Source organism: Macaca fascicularis, chromosome 19 (genome assembly GCF_037993035.2).
Source record: "Macaca fascicularis isolate 582-1 chromosome 19, T2T-MFA8v1.1".
Taxonomy (NCBI): Eukaryota; Metazoa; Chordata; class Mammalia; order Primates; family Cercopithecidae; genus Macaca; species Macaca fascicularis.
In genome coordinates, this window is record NC_088393.1 from 10,446,601 (window position 1) to 10,470,938 (window position 24,338).

General features: G+C 51.2%; 1 protein-coding gene across 4 annotated transcripts in view; it reads right to left on the reverse strand.

Moving 5' to 3' along the window:
- The window catches only part of OLFM2 (olfactomedin 2), an 84,892-nt gene that overhangs the window by 47,399 nt on the left and 13,155 nt on the right, over positions 1-24,338 (reverse strand). For 2 of the 4 annotated variants that reach the window (XM_015440649.4, XM_005587916.5), the window contains exon 1: positions 16,249-16,598. The exons of the other annotated variants lie outside the window; for them this stretch is intronic. In XM_015440649.4, the coding sequence (XP_015296135.1) occupies positions 16,249-16,383 (135 nt within the window). In that variant the 5' untranslated portion in view covers positions 16,384-16,598. Of the gene's footprint in view, positions 1-16,248; positions 16,599-24,338 lie in introns of those variants that run through there. 4 annotated transcript variants of the gene reach the window in all.

Here is a 24,338-nt window from a genome sequence, read left to right on the forward strand (position 1 = left end):
TCAGCCTTCCAAGTAGCTGGGACTATAGATGCTTGCTACTGCGCCCACCTATTTTTTTTTTTTTTTTTTTTTGAGACAGAGGCGGGGTTTCACCATGTTGGTCAGGGTGGTCTCGAACTCCTGACCTCAGGTGATACACCCACCTCAGCCTCCCAAAGTGCTGGGATTACAGGCATGAGCCATGGCGCCCAGCCCCAGCTAATTTAAAAAAAAATTTTGTGTGTGTGCTAGGAGTGGTGGCTCACGCCTGTAATCTCAGCACTTTGGGAGGCCAAGGCAGGCAGATCACCCGAGGTCAGGAGTTCGAGACCAGCCTGGCCAATATGGTGAAACCTCTTCTCTACTAAAAATACAAATATTAGCTGGGTGTGGTGGCAGGCGCCCGTAATCCCAGCTACTTAGGAGGCTGAAGCAGGAGAATTGCTTGAACCCAGGAGATAGAGGTTGCAGTGAACTGAGATCATGCCATTGCACTCCAGCCTGGGCAACAGTGAGACTTCGTGTCAAAAAAAAGAAAAAAAAAAAGCGTGTGTGGAGACTGGGTCTTGCTATGTTGCCCAGAGCAGTCTCAAGTTCCGGGGCTCATGCGATCCTCCCGCCTCAACCTCCCAAAGTTCTGGGATTACAGGCATGAGCCACTGTGCCTGGCCCCCTCCTTATCTTTAAGAAATTCTCCCTGGACCTTAGAAGTCTCTTTAGTCACCACGCTGTTTCTGTGTTCCTCTCTTTCCCCATTTCATCACATCTGATCCATCAGCAAGTGCTGACGGCTCTGCTTCTGAGATGTACCAATCTGCCCACTGCTCACCATTCCAGCTGCCACTGTTCTGGTTCAGACAACACTAGGCTTGCTTGGTCCTTCTGCTTCTACTCTCACTCCATTACCCAACCCACCAGCTAGAGAGATCTTTAAATAATGTGAATCAGATCAAGTCCCTCCACCCTACTGCAAATCGTCCAGCAGCTTCTCACTGCATTTAGAATAAAAGCCAACAACTTTGAGAGGCCGAGGTGGGTGGATCACTGGAGGTCAGGAGTTCAAGACCAACCCAGCCAACATGGCAAAACCCCGCCTCTACTAAAAATACAAAAATTAGCCGGGCGTGGTGGCAGCCACCTGTAATCCCAGTTACTTGGGAGACTGAGGCAGGAGAATCACTTGAACCCGGGAGGTGGAGGTTGCACTAAGCCAAGATTGTACCACTGCACTCCAGCCTGGGTGACAGAATGATATTCCATCTCAAGAAAAAAAAAAAAAAAAGAATAAAAGCCAACAGTTCACTGTGGCTGGAAGCCTCGAATGCAGTGTTCCTTGCCAACCTCTACAACTCCATTCTCTCTCCCTCTCCAGCCTTCTCTTTCCAGAGTGCACCACACTTGTTTCAACCTCAGGGCCTCTGCATGTGCAATACTCTCTCCCATAACGCCCATCTCCCTGGTTCCTTCTCAATCAGCTCCCCAAAGAGCTTACCCCAGTGACCCGACATAATGGGGCTCACCCACTCAACTCTCTCCCACCTGTTGTGTTCTTCTCTTTTCTTTTTTGAGACAGAGTTTTGCTCTGTCACCCAGACTGGAGTACAGTGGTGTAACAATGGCTCACTGCAGCCTCGACCTCCTGGGCTCCAGCGATCCTCCCATTTCAGCCTCCCAAGTAGCTGAGACTACAGGTGCATGCCACCATGCCTGGCTAATTTTTGTATTTTTTTGTAGAGATAGGGTCTCACTACATTGCCCAGGCTTGTCTTGAACTCCTGGGATCAAGCAATCCTCCCACCTCGGCTTCCAAACGTGCTGGGGTTACATACTTATGGTGAGCCACCGCACCTGCCCCCCCGCCGCCAGATACTGTTTAACCCTCTGTATTGCGCTTATGACCAGATGATAATTTCTTGTTTATTTGTTTGTTACTGATCTCCTCCCACCACAATGTCAGTTTCACAAGAGCAAGTGGCTTGTCTCACGTGTACCCCTGGCACATAGTAGGTGCTTAATAAATATCTGTTGACTGAATTGACAAAGGAGCGAATAATGGCTTTCTGAGTCCCTGGAGCCCCAGCTATTGGGTTTTGGCAGATTCCCTGCATTCCTTACATAAAGCTTCTATTTCCCTGGGCTGGTTAGGAGGCTTTCAATTCCAAACAGACTCTCTGACTCCCCCCCACCCCCTGGCCGACAGGAGGCAAATGAAAATGAAGAGGGGTGTCAGGGAAGAGCTAACTGCCGAGAGAGGAAACCTGGGAAGGGGAGGAGGGGGATGACTTGAAAGGATGGACCTTCTCCGGCTGGAGCAGGGAAGGAGAGAAACTGGTGGAGCTGCATCAGTGGAGAACAGAGCAACATCACGGGGAATGCAAGCACACGCAGAAGCTGTGAGAAAAGGCTGGAATATTAGACAGAAAAGGGCCGGAATCTCTCTGCACTGCACTGGTGGAGAATATTCATGATAGTAATCATGATTCAACTCAATAAAAACCATGGCCTCGGCCAGGCGCGGTGGCTCACGCCTGTAATCCCAGCACTTTGGGAAGCCGAGACGGGCGGATCATGAGGTCAGGAGATTAAGACCATCCTGGCTAACACAGTGAAACCCTGTCTCTACTAAAAATACAAAAAATTAGTTGGACGCAGTGGCGGGCACCTGTAGTCCCAGCTACATGGGAGGCTGAGGCAGGAGAATGGTGTGAACCCAGGAGGCGGAGCTTGTAGTGAGTCGAGATCGCACCACTGCACTCCAGCCTGGGCTTACAGAGCGAGACTCTGTCTCAAAAAACAAAAACAAAAACAAAAACAAAAACAAAAAAACCCACCACGGTCTCTACCATGCATTGCACCCTTCCTTGTGCCGGGCATCTTTCTGTGCATTGGCCCCCATACTTAGCTCTGATGGGGGAAAGGTGTGACACGTGACAGGGGGTGGGGTGGGGGGGAATCCCAGCTAAGAAGGGCTGGTGAAGCACTTTGGGTGGCTGAGGCAGGAGGATCGCTTGAACCTAGGAGTTTGAGATCAGCTTGGACAACATCGTAAAACCCTGTCTCTACAAAAAAATTAAAAATTAGCAGAGCATGGTGATGCATGCCTGTAGTCCCAACTACTCAGGAGGCTGAAGTGGGAGGATGACTTGAGCCCAGGAGGCTGAGGCTGCAGTGAGCTATGATTGCAGCACTGCACTCCAGCCTGAGTGACAGAGCAAGGCCTTGTTTCAAGAGAGGAGAGGGGAGGGAAGGGGAGGGAAGGGGAAGGGGAGGGAAGGGGAGGGAGGGAAGGAAGGAAGGAAGGAAGGAAGGAAGGAAGGAAGGAAGGAAGGAAGGAAGGAAGGAAGGAAGGAAGGGAGGGAGGAAAGAAAGAAAAAAGAAAGAAAGGGAGAAAGGAAAGAAAGAAAGAGAAAGAAAGAAAAAGAAAGAATGAGAAAGAAAGAAAGGAAGGAAGGAAAGAAAGAGAAGAAAAGAAAGGAGAGAAGGAAAGAAGGAAAGAGGAGGGAAAGAAAGAAAGGAGAAAAACAAAAAAAGGAAGGAAAGAAGAAAGAAAGGAAGGGAGGGAGAGAAGGAAGGAAGGAAGCTGGATACAGTGGCCTGTGCCTGTAATTCCAGCTACTTGGGAGGCTGAGGAATTAGACTTGCTTGAGCCTAGAAGGCAGAGGTTGCAGAGAGCTGAGATCACGTCACTGCAGTCCAGCCTGGGTGACAGATTGAGACTCTGTCTCAAAAAATAAATAAATAAATAATAATAATGAAAGAAACGGTGTGGTTAGCAGGGCTGTGCTCAGGGCTCCGTATTCCTGGCTCACTATCCAGGATGGCCGAGTACCCAGACACCCACCTGACTCTAAACTTCCCTCTAAGCTCCTTTCAAAAGAGCCTGAGGGCACTTCTGAGGCCACCTTTGTTAGCTTTGAGATCTTGCTTTACCAGGAGTTCAGAGAATTTCTGGAGATTTGGTTATTTGTGTTCCAAAAGAGGAGCATGTAGGCATTGGAGCGCATGGGGATTCTGACGCCTGTGTTTATCCACAGGCACATGTGAATTCCCACTTTCAGGGCACATGTAGGGTATCTGGACATGCCTGTGACTAGCCACGCACACATGTGCACATCAGTGAAAATCCAGGGAAATGCCATTGTGCATTGGAGGATATGTATGTCTGTGTGCTGTGGCTGATGGCAATTAACATTCCTTTTGTTCACACATGTTCACAAACATTCTATTTCCATAGATTCTGTGTACAAATCGTGAGCCCACAAGTCAACCTGTGTAATGACTTTACATACTGACTCTATATTGATATCGTGGACACTGGATATATCTGTGTTTACTTGCCTTCATCTATTTTTTTTTTGAGATGGAGTCTTGCTCTGTCGCCCAGGCTGGAGGGCAATGGCGCGATCTCGGTTCACTGCAACCTCCGCCTTCTGGGTTCAAGCGATTCTCCTGCCTCAGCCTGACGAGTAGCTGGGATTACAGGAACCCACCACTGTGCCTGGCTAATTTTTATATTTTGTATTTAGTAGAGATGGGGTGTCACCATGTTGGCCAGGCTGGTCTTGAACTCCTGACCTCAAGTGATCTGCCTGCCTCGGCCTCCCAAAGTGGTGGGATTACAGGTGAGAGCCCCGGAGTTCAAGACCAGGTGTGAGGATCACCCAGCCTTTTTTGGTTTCTTTTTAGAGACAAGATCTCACTATGTCACCCAGGCTGGAGTGCTGGTGCGATCATAGCTCACTGGAGCCTCGACTTCCCGAGTAGCTGGGATTACAGGCATGTACCACCATACCTGGCTAATTTTTTATACTTTTTGTTGTAGAGACAGGATCTCCCTATGTTGCCCAGCCTCATCTTGAACTCCTGAGCTCAAGTGATCCTCCTGCCTTGGCCTCCCAAGTAGCGGAGACGACAGGCGGGTACCACCACACCCAGCTAATTTTTGTACTTTTCGTACAGACAGCCTCGATTTCCCGAGTAGCTGGGATTACAGGCGTGCACCACCATGCTTGGCTAATTTTTACATATTTTGTTGTAGAGACAGGATCTCACGATGTTGCCCAGACTGGTTTTGAACTCCTGGGCTCAAGCGATCCTCCCACTTCAGCCTCTCAAAGTGCTGAGATAACAGGTATAAGCCACTGCACCTGGCCGTTGCTTTTACCCTTCATAATTCTGCAGCCATGGACAGAAGTGCACATACCCATACTCACAAATAGCTCTGTAACATGTGCCAGTGTGTGAGCCCATCACACTGGTGAACACCTCCCTATGAACACCCATGGCCCTCTGTGTGTTCTCCTGAACAGCCAGGTACACACGTGTATGCCCACCAGGAGCCAAAAACATGTTACTCACTAACATATTATCCACACAGAAGGCACACACTTGCGTCCATTCAAGGAACAACTGTGCCCTTCCGTGATTAACTCTCCACACCCATTTGTGTCCAGCTGCCTCTATCCACGAACATTCCTACACTCCTTTCAGGAGGAACTGGCATCTGTATATATCTTTCGGCTGCCATCTTAGGTCTCCCAACGAACTCATTAGCATTGCGGTGAGACCTGAAATATTCCTGCAGAACTTCTGCTATACTAATAAGCCTGATGTCCTGCTGAGGTCACATGGCACTTACAAGGGCTAATGGAGCCAGCCTTGGCCAGCAGAGTTAGGAAACCCTGGACTCCTGGAAGAGCCAGAGAATGTCTGGCTATTTACTCCCAAGAATAAACAAATTTCCTTTCCTTCTCACTGCACCAAGTGCCCCAGCCAGCATCTATCTGCAGAACCAAAGTCATATTTCAAGATACATTTTTGGCCCCAATACTATCCTGGCATCACACTAACGGCTACATCTACTTGTTATTCTACTGAAGGTTGCATTACTCTGATGGGCACTACACTGGGAGCTGCATCACCAGATTTGTCATTATACTGAAGGCCACATCACTATCATGGGCACTACACTGAAGGCTGCATCACCAGACTTGTCATTATACTGAAGGCCACATCACTATCATGGGCACTACACTGAGGGCTGCATCACCAGACTTGTCATTATACTGAAGGCCACATCACTATCATGGGCACTACACTGAGGGCTGCATCACCAGACTTGTCATTATACTGAAGGCTGCATTACCTGGTTGGGCATTACACTGAGGGTTGGATCATCAGACCTGTCTGAACCATCCTGTTAGTCTTGCCCTTAGGTCTCCAATCCCAGGCTGAGTATTTGTGTGTGTGTGCGTGTGTGTGTGTGTTTTGAGACAGAGTCTCACTCTGTCACCTAGGCTGGAGCTCGGTGGCAGGATCTCGGTGCTCAATGCAACCTCCGCCTCCCAGGTTCAAGTGATTCTCCTGCCTCAGCCTTCCATGTAGCTGGGATTATAGGCATGTACCACCATACCCAGATAATTTTTGTATTTTTAGTAGAGATGGGGTTTCACCACGTTGGCCAGGCTGGTCTCAAACCCCTGACCTCAGGTGATCCACCCACATCTACCTCCCAAAGTGTTGGGATAACAGGCATAAGCCCAGTCCAGTCTGAGTATTCTGAGTATTAAACTGAGGGCTTCATAACTAGAAAGGTAAACTTAAGAGGCAACACTTTCCCTCAGCACTGGTAGCTCCTCTGTGTGGGGTGTGAAGGGGCAAGCAGAAGTGGGGTTGAGAAGTGATTCTGAGGTGCCTGGTAGGACTAGAGAGATGAGGAAAATTGGGGATCCTGAAGCCACACACTGGGGGTGGGATGCCAGAATACAGAAAAGCACCTATTACATCAAGAGTTGGAATTCTGGCCAGGCGTGGTGGCTCACACCTGTAATCCCAACACTTTGGGAGGCCAAGGTGAGAGGATCACTTGAGGACAGGAGTTTGAGACAAGCCTAGGCCACATAGTGAGCTCCGTCTCTACATAAAATGCAAAAATTAGCCAGGTGTGGTGGTACACACCATAGTCCCAGCTATTTGGGAGGCTCAGGCAGGAGGATCGCTTGAGCACAGGATGTCGAGGCTACAGTGAGCTGTGATCATGCCAATGCACTCCAGTCTAGGTGACAGAGTGAGACCCTGTCTTGGGAGAAAAAAAATATGTTAGGGCCGGGCACAGTAGCTCATGCCTGTAATCCCAGCACTTTGGGAGGCTGAGGTGGGTAGATAGCCTGAGTTCAGGAGTTCAAGACCAGCCTGGCCAATATGTTGAAACCCCGTCTCTACTAAAAATACCAAAAAAAAAGGCCGGGCACAGTGGCTCATGCTTGTAATCCCAGCACTTTGGGAGGTCGAGGCAGGCAGATCACGAGGTCAGGAGATTGAGACCATCCTGGCTAACACGGTAAAACTCCATCTCTACGAAAAATACAAAAAATTAGCTGGGCGTGACGGCGGGCGCCTGTAGTCCCAGCTACTCGGGAGACTGAGGCAGGAGAATGGCGTGAACCCGGGAGGCGGAGCTTGCAGTGAGCCGAGATCGCGCCACTGCACTCCAGCCTGGGCAACAGCGTGAGACTCCGTCTCAAAAAAAAAAAAAAAAAAAAATTATCCAGGCATGGTGGCAGATGCCTGTAGTCCCGGCTACTCAGGAGGCTGAGGCAGGAGACTCACTTGAACCCGGGAGGCAGAGGTTGCACCACTGCACTCCAGCATGGGCGACAGAGTGAGATTCCGTTTCAAAAAAAAAAAAAAAGTTGGAATTCAACCTTCCTAAGCCACTAGTGCTGAAGGGGCTGGAAAGATTGAGATTGGTTCATCTCGGAGGCTGTGGATCCTTGTCCTGTCTCTGCTGTTCCTACCAGGAGCCTCTGCCAAAAACCTACCTTGCCATGCCCTTGAGAAGAGATGCTTTACCTACAGGTACAGGCCTTGGCAGCCTGGCACAGGAGCTATACCCTGAGCAGTCTCAACATGTGCCACATCCTCAGATGTGCTCCACATGCCCCATCGCACCTCAACACAGTCAGGCATGCCTTTGTCACGCTCAGACATTCTGCACGCAAGACACGCTCTCATCCACTCCAACGCATCCCTTGGGTTCAGACACAACTGATGGCCATCAGATTGCCCTTACATGAAGGGGTGTGCTTGCCATGAAGACACGCTCAAACATGCTATGACATGCTCTGATACGCAGGGGGCACGCACACACCCAAGCATGCTTTCGCAGGGGCCAGGCAGGTCTGCAGCCTCTGCCAGAGTCTACGCGCCCGTGGCCACCTTGCCCTTCTGGATGGATTGATGGGGCGGCGGGGAGAAGGCTGTTATAAATTAAACATTGAGACGCTGTCTGAGCACCAGGCTCTGCCATCCACTCATTGGCTGGTTCCCTCCCAGGAGGCTGCAGGTACGCAAGGTGGGGGAGAGGGCAGGGGAAGTGGCTCGCTTAATTAATTAGTCCTAATTGAGATATCTTTGCAAATATCCCTTTATTGAAGGACACCATTCCATCCGTTTCCTGGGAATTTGTCGCCTCTATTTGTCTCTGGCCCCTGAGTATCGCAGAAATGACAAGACAAGAAAGAGCACTCCCAAGAGCTGCTCGAACCTTAGCTGTGTTTCTCATCATGACAGCAGCACTGAGGGACAGGCGGGAAGGCTCAGAGATTCACAGAGATCCAGGCGGAGGGGCAGAGAGATTAGGCAAGGGGAGATGCGAAAACTCAAATACAAACCGAACTGCAGAGCCAGAGATACGGACTCTGAAATACAGGAAGAGAGAGACGCAGGCAGAGAAAACTTTGCAACTGGGAGGACCAGAGTGGGGACAGATGGACGCGCGGCTGGGCAGACAAACCTCCCCTCTGCCTTTTCCCGCCTGGCTTGGCCTCCCCCACCTCCTGGGCAATCCGCTCTCTGCAGCAGCAGCGGTAACAATCAGGCCTGATTCCTTTTGGCCCTAGCTACCCTCCCCTTCCCTCTCCCTCCCCCAGTCACTCCTGCAATCATCTCCCTTGTTCAAAATGAGCTTCTGCAGCTGCAGCCCAGACAGCTGTTCCATCTTGGAGCCAGTACTGGGCCTGGTGGCTGGGTCCTAGAGGGACGCCCTCCCGAGCGGCAGCAGGGGAGGGGAAATGGTGCTGGGGGGCAGAGGGGGCAAGGGGTCACCTGGAGCTTGGGAGCCCACCTCCATCTCCAGTCAACGCTTGGCCCCATCACCAGCGTACCCAGGGGGTCCAGACACTCCCAACGCCTCTCTTTGGGACCCTCAAGAGAGGTGGCCTGGAGCTGGGTGTGGTGGCTCACGCCTGTAATCCCAGCACTTTGGGTAGCTGAGGTGGGTGGATCACTTAAGGTCAGGAGTTTGAGACCAGCCTGGCCAACATGCTGAAACCTCATCTCTACTAAAAATACAAAAATTAGCTGGGTGTGGTAGCGCACTCCTGTAGTGCCAGCTACTCAGGAGGCCGAGGCATGAGAATCGCTTGAACCCAGGAGGTGATTGAGGGAGGTTGCAGTGGGCCAACATGGTGCCACTGCACTCCAGCCTGGATGAGGCGAGATTCCATCTCAAAATAAATGAATAAACAAACAAACAAATAAATAAGAGAGGTGGTCTGGGTCATCCTGCCCTCTGTCACCAAATCCTCCCTAACATCCAACACAGGTCCTAGCCCTAGAAGCCTCTCTCGCTCAAGAATTCTAGTCTGTTTCCCAGGGTCCTCGTCAGGGTCCTATGGTGAGATGGAGACAGAATCCCAGAGATAGAGACAGACGGACACAGAGGGACATGGAGAGACAGACATGAATGAGATAAAGAGACAGATATAGGCCGGGCATGGTGGCTTACGCCTGTAATCCCAACACTTTGGGAGGCCGAGGTGGGTGGATCACTTGAGGTCAGGAGTTCGAGACGAGCCTGGCCAACATGGCAAAACGCCGTCTCTACTAAAAATACAAAAAATTAGCTGGGCTTGGTGGTGCACGTGTCTGTAATCCCAGCTACTTGGGAGGCTGAGGCAGGAGAATCACTTGAACCCAGGAGGCGGAGGTTGTAGTGAGCAAAGATTGTGCCACTGCACTCCAGTTTGGGTCACAGAGTGACAATCCATCTCAAAAAAATAAAATAAAATTTAAAAATTTGAAAAATCTAAAATCCCTGAAAAACCCCCCTCCCCACAACATGATATGGCTCCCATCACCTCCCTTCCCTCACCTCCTCTCCCTCTTCCCCTCACTCACTATGCTCCAGACATGGGCCTCCTCCCTGTTCCCCCAACACGCCAGGCAAGGTCTTGCCTCATGCTCTTTGCAGGGGCTGTTCCCTCTACTTATAACTCTCTGCCTCCTGAAATCCTCCCTCTTCCCCCCTTTACATCCTTCCGATCTCTGCATATATGTTACCTCCTCAGAGAGACCACTCAATCTAAAATAATTCCTCCCTTATTCTTCTCTTATTTTTTGTTGTTGTTGAGACGGTTTCACTCTGTCACCCAGGCTGGAGTGCAGTGGTGTGGTCATAGCTCACTGTAGCCTCCAACTCCTGGGCTCAAGCAATCCTCATGCTTCAGCCCCCTGAGTAGCTGGGACGACAAGTGTGCACCACCATGCCCAGCTAATTCTTTTTATTTTTCTTTTATTTCTTTTTTTTTTCTTTTCCTAGATGGAGTTTTGCTCTTGTCGCCCAAGCTGGAGTGCAATGGTGTGATCTCGGCTCACTGCAACCTCTGCCTCCTGTCCTGCCTCAGCCTCCTAAGTAGCTGGGGTTACAGGCGCCCGCCATCACACCTGGGTAATTTTTTTTTTTTTGGAGACAGAGTCTTACTCTGTTGCCCAGGCTGGAGTGCAGTGGCGCAATCTCGGCTCACTGCAAGCTCCGCCTCCCGGGTTCACGCCATTCTCCTGTCTCAGCCTCCTGAGTAGCTGGGACTGCAGGCACCTGCCACCATGCCCAGCTAATTATTGTATTTTTCGTAAAGACGGGGTTTCACCGTGTTAGTCAGGATGGTCTCGATCTCCTGACCTCATGATCTGCCCGCCTCGGCCTCCCAAAGCACTGAGATTACAGGCATAAACCACCGGGTTTCACCATGTTGGCCAGGCTGGTCTTGAACTCCTGACTTCAGGTGATCCACCCACCTTGGCCTCCCAAAGTGCTGGGATTACAGGTGTGAACCACCGTGCCTGGCTAAAAATGTATTTTCTTTCTGTGTAGAGATGGGGTCTTGCTATGTTATCCAGGCTGATCTCGAACTCCTGCCCTCAAGCAATCTTCCCACCTTGACCTCCCAAAGGGCTGAGATTACACATATGAGCCACTGTGGTCAGCCTATTTTAATTTTTTGTAGAGACAGGATCTTGCTGTGTTGCCCAGGATGGTACTGAACTCTTAGCCTCAAGCAATCTTCCCACCCCTGCCTTCCAAAGCTTGAGAATTACAGGCATGAGCCACAGTGCCACTCTAAGAGCCTTTTGCTGAGAGCTGCTCAGCCCCTCCTTATTCTTCCCATAAAGCAAAGGGTCCCCCTCAAACAGCATACCCCTTCTCCATCTCCCCTTCTTTCTCTCCAGCCCCCCAGGAGGAGGGGATGGTTAAGGGTATAACATACAAGATTCAGGTATTTCACTTCAGGCCTTGAAATGATGGCCGCAGCTGGCAATACAGCTGACAGCTCTTAGTCTGGTCCTGGATTTATGATCCCCAGGTGAGGAGCCATTCTGCCGAAGGCTCCCATCCCACAGGGATGGTTTATGGCTGGGAGTTGGCCAAAGGTAGTAGCAGCAGCTTCCTCCCCACGTCTTCCCAGAGATGGTCTGTAACCACAGGAATGCTAAGCTGCTTCTGCAATTCAGGAGGAGGAAGCCAGAGAAGCAGGACCCCTGATGCTCTAGGCTCACCGCCACCACACCTCTGAGTTCCTTTTTAAAGCCAAACACCAGCATCCAACCTTCCGCCTCCTGACTTTGGGAATCCATACTGCTTCGTTTCCTGAACCCCTCAGCCTCCCCAACGCTGGGACGGTACACCTTCCAACATCTCCTCCTAACTGAGCACCTACTATGTGCCTGGTCACTTTCCATTTGTTATCCCCAGTCCTGAGGAAGGTGAAATGATTTAGACACTTGAGAAATATTTATTCCAGGCTCGGCTAGAAGGGTAAACAAAACAACCCCTCCTTACTAAACACCTACTATGCGCCCGTTATTTATCTGTTTTTGTTTGAAGGAAGAATCCACAAATCCTTATGAAGGTGTGGTTGTGGATTCAGCCATCTGACAAATACTTATTGTAGTCCTACTACGCGTCATACCTTAGGGTTCACTAGTGAGCAAAACACAGATGTCTTCAAGGATCTTACAGTCTCATGAAGACTCTAAATTCCCCCTGACTAATAAGGAAATCAAATCCCAACTTCTCAGGAGGTTAAGACGGAGGAATGACTTGGGCCTAGGAGTTCCAGGTGTCAGTGAGCTATGATGGCACCACTGCACTCCAGCCTGGGTGACAGAGTGAGACTCTTTCTCTAAAAATAATAATATTAATAATAATAACAATAAGAAAATTGTGGCTTAGAGAAATTAAATAATTTTCCCCCAAAGTCACACAGCTAGTAAATTACAGGGCCAGAATTCAAACCCAGATATGTCTGACTCGAAAGTCTTATCACTAACTGAGCATCTGCTATCTTAGGCACTGATCTGGGGGTTTTCAAACGTAAAAGTTCTTGACATAGAAGAGGCACTTGATAGTCTTGCGGAATAGGCTGGGTGCTGGTGGCTCATGCCTGTAATCCCAGCATTTTGGGAGGCCGAGGCGGGAGGATCCCTTGAGCCCAGGAGTTCAAGACCAGCTTGGGCAACATGGTGAGACACTCCATCTCCTAAAAAAAAAAGTTGTGTGGAATAAATACAATGGATGGAAGGATAGATGAATGGATGGAGAGGCAGATGGATGGTAGAAGGATGGATGCATAGAGGATAGAAAAAGAGATAGTTGGATGATGGATAATGGATGGATGGAGGGATTAGTGAATGCAAGTATACAGAGATGGATGGATAGAAGAATGGATCCATGAAAGGACAGAGAGACAAATGACGAATCATGGATAGATGAAAAGAGATGGGTGGAAGGATAAAGAGATGGATGTGTGAAAGGATGGAGGTACAGATGGATGGACAGATGGAATAATGGGTGGGTGTATGAGTGAATGGATGGATAGAAAAATGGATGGGTAGATGAAATAATGGATGGATAGATGGATGGACTGATGGAATAATAGGTGGATGGATGAATGAATGGAGAGATGGATAGCAAGACAGATGGAAGGATGGACGTAAAAATAGATGGATAGGCTATCTATTTTTGGCTAACACTGTGAAACCCTATCTCTATTAAAAATACAAAAAATTAGCCGGGCGTGGTGGCGGGCACCTGTAGTCCCAGCTACTCGGGAGGCTGAGGCAGGAGAATGGCGTGAACCTGGGAGGTGGAGCTTGCAGTGAGCCGAGATTGCACCACTGCACTCCAGCCTGGGCAACAGAGCGAGACTCCGTCTCAAAAAAAAAAAAAAAAGGCTGGACACGGTGGCTCACGCCTGTAATCCCAGCACTTTGGGAGGCCGAGGCGGGTGGATCACGAGGTCAGGAGATCGAGACCATCCTGGCTAACATGGTGAAACCCCATCTCTGCTAAAAATACAAAAAATTAGCCAGGTGAGGTGGCGGGCGCCTGTAGTCCCAGCTACTCGGGAGGCCGAGACAGGAGAATGGCGTGAACCCGGGAGGCAGAGCTTGCAGTGAGCCGAGATCGCACCATTGCACTCCAGCCTGGGCGATGAGCAAGACTCCATCTCAAAAAAAAAAAAAAAAGATGGATAGATGGATGGAAGCAGGGATGGATGGATGTACGAAGAGATATATGGAAGGGTGTAAGGTTGGTAATTTGAATAGCAGATCTCTGTTACAAATTTTCTGTGAGGTAAGACATCATTCCGATTTTATAGATGAGAAAACAATAGCTTGGAGTGACAAAGGCAGTGGCCAGAGTCATAGAGCAAGTTGGGGACAAAATCTAGATTCCAACATAGGTCTATCAGACTCCCAAGATGGACACCCTCATGTCACAGTGCCCTCCCAGCCCTCACCCTGAGTACCTTAACATCTCACTTCTCAGATCCCTTTTGACAAAGTATAATGAGACTGAGGGATGGGGTGGTGCCAGGGATGGGAGGGCCATTGGCTTTCAGCAGGTGAATTCATGGAAGCATTGGATGAAGGTGCTGTTAGCTACGAATGGGCCAGAGTGGAGATCAGGTCTGTTTGGGCACACACACACACACACACTTACAGAAAACACACAGCACACAGGGCATCCTACTCATATGCGTACAAGGCAGGCACACACGCACACTTTCATAAATACACACTTGCACTTATATGCACACATTTATAAAGACATAACTGTCCACACATATGCACACAAAGATACTTGCACACATGTCTGCACAGATACGTATGCATACACAAAATCATAACTCATAGACATGCTCTTGCATACTTATGTATGCATTCTACAGACACACCATATACACACATTTACACACACCTGCACAGAACACATGCACACAGACTCACATGCTTTCGATGGTGGTGGAGGGAAATTTGGCTTCTGATTTCAATGAGATACCATCTCTCTCCCTTCTCAGACGGCAACGGCAAGAAGCCTGTCATACTCATGTATAACAAACTCATATGCACACACGCAATCTTGTAACACACGCAAACCCATAGTCGGGGACAGGCAATTGCAGATATGTCCACATCCAAGCACAGTCACTCAGGGACACACCCACACTCATTCTGGGATGCACCCTCACACACAGGAAGACACACCCAGACCCCATGTCAGCAGTATACATAAACTTTCTCCACTCCCATTCCCCCCATATACACACGGAAACACACACATATAGACACACCAGGACATACCCAAGTAATAAGCACTTGATGTGACAGACACACAGAAACACACCGTCTCACACATTGGCTGCCAAGTCTAATCTAGCCTGAAAGCTCTTACCTGTGTCAAGCCCAATACTACCCCCACCAGGGGCTGGATAAAGCCTTCTCAGGTGTCCCCACCACCACCACACACACACTTGCCTTCGACCCTAGGGAGCAAATCTTCTTTGCCCCCAGCAAGGAGAAAGAAGCTGCATGATGACCATTTGGGGCTAAGCAAGGGAGGGTTGGTGAAGAGTTGGGGCTAAAGAAAGGGAGCCCCAGGCATCGCAGCCTGGGTTTGGGGGACGATTTAGGAGAAGCCCCCAAACAGATGGAACAGGTGTGGGGCTACCAGAGGTAGAGGAATAGGAGGGGAGGGGCATATCTGGAGGAGGCCCAGGGAAGTTTGCAATGAAGGAAGCCCCTCCCCTCTCTCCCCAGGACACCACTATGAACCCCACTGAGTTCTCTCCTTCCCCGATCCAGGGAAGCTCTGTAGCGATCCAGGGAAGCTCTGTAGCAGGGAAGCTGGAGGATAAAGCCACAAAGGGGGATGGGATGGGAAGGCGCAATCCCGGAGTTCCTGGAGGCAGTGTCAGCTCCGGCCCCAGTCTGCGCCTTTTCTACCTCCCAGGGAGGGTGAGTTATGGGGATAAATATTCAGCACATGGCGAGGCAAGAATGGAGGAAGGGGTGCAGGGGAGAGAAAAAGAGACAAAAAGAGACACAAACTCTCAGACAGTGCCACAGAGCCAGAGACAGAGACAGGGAGAGACAGAAATATTAATAGAAAGAGACCCAGAGACGCAAAGCAGGGGAAATAGACCCAGACAGAACTACTCAGAGACGCCAAGACGGAACCAGGCAGAGACCTTGAAGGTGGAGACACTCGGAAACCCCTGGATCCTCCCCTCTTTCAGAGACAGGGTTTTTCTAAACCCCCGAGTCTCACCGTCCTCCCGCTGCACCCCACTCAGCCCGGACTCCGCTCAATTCCGCAGCCCTTGTCGCCTCCGCCCTGGGGCTGGAGCGAGCCCGGTACACTGTTGGCGCTCAGACATTGCTCACTAATAATAATAATCAATAATAACAACAAGAACCATGCCAAATGGCGCGGAGATGGCTGCGGGTCCCGGGGCTCCTTCTGCCTCCACGTCCGACCCTGGAACCCCGAGAGGGCGTCCCCTACCCAGGCGCGCCGGGCAGGGTCGTGGGGAGCATGGGGGTAGGGGGGTACAGGTGGGGGCCCCCGGGGGCTGCGGCGGCGGTAGTGGCGGTGGCGCGGGCACCACGCCCCCCGGGAGCGCCCCCCGCGCGGCAGCCACTCACGATTTTCTCGGAGGCGCCCGCACGGGACACGGTGCCGTTGAGCCCCACGAGCGAGGGCAGCGTCTGCGACATCCAGTTGGTGACCATGGCCATGGTGCTCAGCACAGCCCCGATCTTGAGCAGCGGCACCGACATCGCGCCCCCGCCTCATGCCCCGCGGCCGCCCGCCGCGCTTCCCTTCTCTGGCCCACCGCGGGGCGCTCTGTCCCTCGACACCCAGGCGCCCCGGGGGGCGTGGGGGAGGGGGCACGAGCGCAAGCTGCGGGTGGGGGGGTTCCGGGCTGGGGTGAGGGGGGGCTCGGGGACGCGGGCTGCGGCTCGGCGCGCCTGGCGGGCTCCTCTTATAAAGCGCCGGCTCGGCCCCCCGCCCCCTCCAGCGCCTCCGCGCCGGGCACTTCCAGCCGCCGTGACGTCACGGCTCCGGCCCGGAGCCCGGCGGGGGGCGGGGGGCGCCCAGACTGCCCTCACCTCCCCATCCAACAGCCTCGCCCGCCCCCCGCCGGGGACCGCTCCATGGGGCGGGGGATCTCCCCCTGGTGGCATTCCCCAAGCGCCCCACCCCCACCGCGGTGTCATTCCCCAGCCCCGCCCCCCAGCGGTATTCCCCCCCACGCCGCTCCCCCTAGGCGGTGTTCCCGGACCGCCTCCCGCGCGCAGCCCCTCTCCGAGCCCCAGCCGCGGGACCCCGCGCGTAAAGGCGCACTCGGCCCACCCCGGCCACCCGAAGAGGGCAGGGGGCCGGAGTCGCAAGTCCCCACCCACTTACTGTTGAGACACCCACCCTGGCTCCCTAAAACCTTGGAGAGCGGGCATTGGGGGGCGTGGGGGGCGACACGCTCGTGCGCTCCCATGAATCGGGTCACCAAGAATCTCCTTTAGCTGCGGGAAGGGGCTTCCTTCCCGGGCACTGAGACCACTCTAGGGATCCCTCGGTCATTTCGTGCCCCAAGGGTGGCGTGATCCAGGGCCAGCAGACGCAATTGCTTGGGTGCAGGTGCGGTGCTGGGGTCACTTCGGCCACGGGAGGAGTTCCTACGACAACCAAGGGCAGCATCCTACCCAGGGACCGCGGAGACCCAGTACGCAGCTTTTAGGAGGCGAGTCTCGGGCAGGTGTAGACTCGCAACTTTAACTTGGGGTGGGGGCGGGGCACTCACGCTTCGGACCTTTCTCGCGGCCCCGGGGACCTGCTCCCGGCCCGCCCCCTCGGGGGAGCTGGAAGCGCAGTGCCCTCGCCGCCCACCCGTCCGCCCACGCACCAGCCGGCGGCGGCGGCCGCGGGGCCGCGAAGAGGAGCGCCGGGCTGGTTTTAATTTCCTCTGTTTTGCCTGCACTCACGCCCCCTCCTGGCGTCCCCGCGTCACCTCGCGCCGCCGCCGCCGTCGCCCTCAGCCCGCGGCCGCCGCCGTCTGGAGGCGGCGATGACTCAGGCCTTTCCAGGCGACGGCCCGGGGCTGAGGGCTCGGGCTGGGGAGAAGCGCTAAGGATGAGGGGGGAGTGGGGCTGGGGGTATTGAACAGTCTTTTTTTCTGAGCTGGACAACACCGAGATGGAAGTATGACCTGCGGGGATGACTGTTTCTCTCTGCCTCAGTTTCCCCATTTGCCAAGTGGGTGGTGGAGACCTAACACGTGTAAAGGGCTTGGTCATCCTGAGAATCAGGTAATTTACTGAGCATCTACTATGTCCCAAGTACTGTGAACAACAGACAAAAATGTCTGCCTGTATGAAATTGAATATTCTTTTCTCTCTCTCTCTCTTTTTTTTTTTTTTTTTGGTAGAGATGGGCATCTCTCTATGTTGCCCGGGCTGGTCTCGAAACCCTGGCCTCAATCGATCCTCCTACCCTGGCCTCCCAAAGTGTTGGGATTCCAGGAGTGAGCCTCCAGGTTGGATGTGAAGATGAATATTCTATGGGGTGAGACAGTCAAGAAATAGGGGAAAAAGTAAAGTACGTAAGATATTAAGAGGAAGGGGAAGTAAACTTTAAACAGGGTGATTGGAGAAAGGGACGTTTAAGCAGAGACCTGAAGAAAGTGAGGAAAGGGGGGCTGGCCCGGTGGCTCACATCTGTAATCCCAGCACTTTGGGAGGCCAAGGCGGGCGGATCACGAGGTCAGAAGATAGAGACCATCCTGGCTAATGCAGTGAAACCCTGTCTTTACTAAAAATACAAAAAATTAGCCGGGCGTGGTGGCGGGCACCTGTAGTCCCAGCTACTCAGGAGGCTGAGGCAGGAGAATGGCGTGAACCCAGGAGGCAGAGGTTGCAGTGAGCTGAGATCGTGCCACTGCACTCCAGCCTGGGCGACAGAGCGAGACTCCATCTCAAAAAAAAAAAAAAAAAAAAAGAAAGTGAGGAAGGGAACCATTTGGATATCTGGGGGAAGAGAGTTCCAGGCAACAGGAACAGCAAGTGCAAAGGCCCTGGGGCAGGAGTGTTCCAGGACCAGGAAGGAGGCCAGCATAGTTGGAGTGAGACAGGGGGAGAATAAGGGATGATGATGTTTGTAAAATACTTTACAAGTGTCTGGGACATGGTAAGTTTTTCAAATAGTAGCTACCATTGTTGTTATTATTTGAGGCCGGGCACAGTGGCTCATGCCTGTAATCCCAGAACTTTGGGAGGCCGAGGCGGATGGATCACTTGAGGCCAGGAGTTCAAGACCAGCCTGGTCAACATGGTAAAACTCTGTCTCTACTAAAAACACAAAAATTAGCCGGCTATGGTGGCGCACGCCTGTAACCCAGCTACTTAGGAGGTTGAGGCGGGAGAATTGCTTGAACCCGGGAGGCGGAGGTTGCAGTGAGCGGAGATCGAGCCACTGCACTCCAGCCTTCCAGCCTGGGCGACAGACAGAGTGAGACCCTGTCTAAAAAAAAAGAAAAAAGAGTTCTTACCAGCTTGTTCTAAAGCTTTCATTGATGAGTGCTAAACACTTTGCAGATGCATTGTTAACAGTTGCTGCAACATCCATGAACAGTACAGCGACACTCCTATTTCCAGGTAAGGAAACTGAGCTCAGAAAGGAGAGGGACCCAGATCAGGGGAACCCAGCATGGAAGTGGGGGCCCAGGTTTTGAAACCAGGTCTGTCTGATTTCAGATCCTAAGACCAACTGGGCTCCAGGCCTCCTGGCTTAGACAATTTGGAACCCAACCCAACTTTCTCACTCTCTGGCCATGGGTGCTGTGGGAAACTGCCTTAGTTCAGCGCATCCAAGCTTCTTCAAGGAGTGGTCTGTGCTCAAGTTTGCACTTCTTGCATTTAATTCCTCGCCTCCCACCTCCCCAGCATTTCCAAAACTCCTCTTACCGAAGGTGCCAATTTGCCAGGTCCGTACCCTCATGCCAGTCCTCCTTAGGTCATTCTCACAGTCAGTCAGTCTCCATGCACCATCACCTTCTTGAAACTCCTTTTTCCCTTGACTTCAGAGACACGGTATCACTTCCTAGTTCTGCGCCCACCTCTCTGGCTGTGCCGTCGCTGTCTCCTGCTACTCCCAAAAACTCTGTATCTTTCAGGGCTTTGTCTGGGTTCCCTGCCACTCTCATTCTGCCTGGACCATCACACCCACTCTCAAAGTTTTGGCTGCATCTGGGACACTGCTACCTCAGGACCTTTGAACTTCCTGTTCCCTCTACACAAAACACTGTTACCAACGATGCCCCACATGACTTGTTCCTTTACTTAATTAATGTATTTTTTAGAGGCAGGGTCTTGCTCTGTCACCCAGGCTGGAGTGCAGTGGTTCAATCATAGCTCACTGCAGCCTCTAACTCCTAGGCTTAAGCTATCTTCCCGCCTCAGCCTCCCAAGTAGCTGGGACTATGGATGCGAGCCACCATTCCCAGTCCTTTATTTAATTTATATCTCTGCTCTGTCATTGTGTGGGTCAGAGCCATGCCCTGCCCTTCCCCCAAGAAAACTACATTTCCCAGATTCCATTGCATACTGGCTTCCTGTTCGGTTTATCCAATGGGAGGCACTGGAGGGAGATGGGAGCTTGGAGAGGAAGGGAGAAGCCAACGTGTTTCTCTCCTGTGTCCGCTTGGGGTGAACGGTGTTTTCCAGCAGTGGCTACGCCTCCTCCATAGTCCCAGTTCCTACCCAAGGGTCCCTTCCTCATCACATCCCCTCTGTGCCATGTCCCTCCAGTAGTGTTCTGCTGTAGCTTATTCCGGATTTCCTCATCATCCCATGTGGCTTCTCAACTCTTTCTTCTCCCACTTAACCAATTCCCTGTATTAAATTCCCCCTCTCTGAAACACACAGAGTGGTTTGTTTCCCTAACAAGACCCTCAGTGATATGGTGATCTTCTCCAAAGGACCTTCCCTGGCCACCTCATCTACAATCTGAGCCCCCCACCACTCTCTGCCACTTACCCTACTTTAGTTCTTTTTTGTTTTGTTTTGTTTTGAGACGGAGTCTCACTCTGTTGCTCAGGTTGGAATGCAATGGCGAAATCTCTGCTCACTGCAACCTCCATCTCCCGGGTTCAAGTAATTCTCGTGCCTCAGCCTCCCGAGTAGCTGGGTTTACAGGTGCATGCCACCATGCCCGGCTAATTTTTCTATTTTTAGTAGAGATGGGGTTTCACCATGTTGGCCAGGCTGGTTTTGAACTCCTGACCTCTAGAGAGCCACCCGCCTCGGCCTCCCAAAGTGCTGGGATTACAGGCATGAGCCACCACACCCATCCACTGTGGTTCTTTTATCTTTTTTTTTTTTTTTTGAGACGGAGTCTCGCTCTGTCGCCCAGGCTGGAGTGCAGTGACCGGATCTCAGCTCACTGCAAGCTCTGCCTCCCGGGTTCACGCCATTCTCCTGCCTCAGCCTCCTGAGTAGCTGGGACTACAGGCGCCCGCCATCTCGCCCGGCTAGTTTTTTGTATTTTTTAGTAGAGACGGGGTTTCACCGTGTAGGCCAGGATAGTCTCGATCTCCTGACCTCGTGATCCACCCGTCTCAGCCTCCCAAAGTGCTGGGATTACAGGCTTGAGCCACCGCGCCCAGCCTATTTTTTTTTTTTTTTTAAGGCGAGGGTCTGGGCACTCTGTTGCCCAGGCTGGAGTGCAGTGGTGCAATCATAGTTCACTGTAACCTCAAATTCCTGGGCTCAAGTGATCCTCCCACCTCTGCCTCCTGAATAGGTGAGACTACAGAGGCACACCACCGTGCCCAGCTAATTTTTTAAGTTTTCTGTAGAGATAGGGTCTCACTATGTTGCCTGGGCTGGTCTCAAACTCTTGGGCTCAGGCAATCCACCTGCCTCAACCTCCCAAAATGCTGGGATCATAGGTGTGAGCCACCACACCAGACCCTAGAAGTCTTTTTAAAGACCCAACAATTCCATCTACCCAAGAGAAACCAAAGCATATGTCCATGAAAAGACCTACACATGAATATTCATAGCAGCATTGGTTATAATGAGTGAAACAATCCAAATACCCATCAACTGGTGAGGAAATAAACAAATTGCGGTACATCCATACAACGGAATGCCATTCCGCCATAAAAAGGAACACGCTCCTGATATATGTTACAATGTGGATGATCCTCAAAAACATTTTGCTAAGTAAAAGGAGACAGAGGCAAAAGGCCACATAGTTTATGATTCTATTTATACAAAATGTCCAGGGAGAGCAAATCAATACAGACAGAAAGTAGACGAGAGATTGCCTGGAACTGGGGGTGGCAGTGGAGATGGAATGCAAATGGGCACGGGGGCTGTTTTGGGGGTGATGAAAATGTCCTATAATTGGATCAGGGTGATGGCTGCACAATTCTGTAAAATTTACGAAAAGTCATTGAATTGCGTACTTACACAGGTGAATTTTACACCTGTCTGTAAATTACACCTCCATAAAACTGCTGAAAAGGGAAGATCCACCAGGCGCCGTGGCTCACGCCTGTAATCCCAGCACCTTGGGAGGCTGAAGCGGGAGAATTGTTTGAAGCCAGGAGTTGGAGACCAGCCTGGGCAATGTAGTGAGACCTCGTTTCTTCCTATTTATTTATTTTTTTGAGACAGAGTCTCACTCTGTCGCTCAGGCTGGAGTGCAGTGGCCCGATCTGGGCTCACTGCAACCTTCCCCTCCCGGTTCAAGTGATTCCCTTGCCTCAGCCTCCCGAGTGGCTGGGATTATAGATGTGCGCCATGACACCTGGCCAATTTTTGTATTTTTAGTAGATGTTGCCATGCTGGTCTATGTTGGCCAGGCTGGTCTCAAACTCCTGATCTCAGGTGATTCTCATGCCTTGGCCTCCCAAAGTGCTGGGATTACAGGCATGAGCCACCACACCTGGCCCCCTGCCAATTTTTTTTTTTTTTTTTTTTGAGACGAAGTCTTGCTCTATCACCCAGGCTGGAGTGCAGTGGCGAGATCTTGGCTCACCGCAACCTCTGCGTCCAGGTTTCAAGTGATTCTCCTGCCTCAGCCTCCTGAGTAGCTGGGATCACAGGGGCATGCCACCATGCCCAGCTAATTTTTGTATTTTTGTTTTTTTAGTAGAGATGGGGTTTCACCATGTTGGCCAGCTGGTCTCGAACTCCTGACCTCAGGTGGTCTGCCCACCTCAGCCTCCCAAAGTGCTAGGATTACAGACGTAAGCCACACCACCTGGCCCCTCCTCCCCGCAAAAAAATTTTAAGTAGCTGGGCATGTCCCTGTAGTACCAGCTACTTGGGAGGCTGAGGTGGGAGGATCACTTAAGCCCAAGTTTTTGAGGCTGCAGTGAGCTATGATGGCACCTCTGCACTGCAGACTGGGCAACACAGCAAGACCCCGCCTATACAAAAGGGGGAGGCATTTTTAAACTTTGCCTGCAAGCTCCCTCTTTGAGGTGCCCTGCACTGTACTAACATGAGAATAAGTGTCTCCTTAAATTTTGAGCCCAAGCTTCCTTGCTTGCATCACCCTGGTCCTGGCAATGATGTACCCATGGTCAGAAAGGAGAGACTGTTTACTTTTTACCCCTCCTTCTCCATCCCTCCTCCTCTATCCAAACCAGCACCACAGCCAGCTAATCCTGATGCAGAAATATCTCAAGAAAGTGTCAACTCTTCCCCATCATCATCACTGTGAATATCATGCTGGTGAGCCACTGAAAAAAATATTTCTTCTGGGGCCAGGCTCATGCAATAATCCCAGCACTTTGGAAGGCTGAGGTGGGCAGATCATTTGAGGTCAGAAGTTCGAGACCAGCCTGACCAACATGGCGAAACTCCATCTCTACTAAAAATACAAAAAAAAAAAAAAAAAAAAATTAGTTGGGCATGGTGGCACAGACCTGCAATCCCAGCTACTTGGGGGGCTGAAGCAGGAAAGTTATTTGAACCTGGGAGGCAGAGGTTGCTATGAGCAGAGATCACACTACTGTACTCCAGCCTGGGCAACAGAGTGAGACTCTGTCTCAAAAAAAAAAAAAAAAAAAAAGTTTTTTTCCCTTGAAATTTCTGGGTAAAAAATTAATATCAATATTAATAAAAATATCAATAATTGCTGAGGTTTACTTAGTACTATCATGTTCCAGACACCATTTGCAGCAAAGTACCTGTAATAACTCATTTAACCCTCAGAATACCCCTATGCAACAGACAGAATTATAATTTCCTTTTGTTGTTGTTGTTTTGAAACACGATTTTGCCTGCCCTGTCACCCAGGCTGGAGTGCAGTCACGTCATCACACTTCACTGCAGCCTCGACCTCCCTGACTCAAACGATCCTCCTACCTCAAACTTCCGAATAGCTGGGACTACAGTTACATGCCACCATGCTTGGTTATTTTTTTTATTATTATTTTTGGTAGAGACGGGGTCTTGCCTAGGCTGGTCTCAAACTCCTGGCTCAAGCGATCCCCTTGCCTCAGCTTTTCAAAATGCTGGGATGACAGGCATGAGCCACTGCACCCAGCTAGGCAAAGATTTTTAAAATAGAACACTAACAAGCACTAGCCATGAAAGAAAAAAAGATTTGAACTACATTAAGATTAAGAAATCCTGGCTGAGTGCAGTGGTTCACACCTGTAATAGCACTTTGGGAGGCCAGGGCGGGAGGATGGCTTGAGCCCAGGAATTTGAGACCAGCC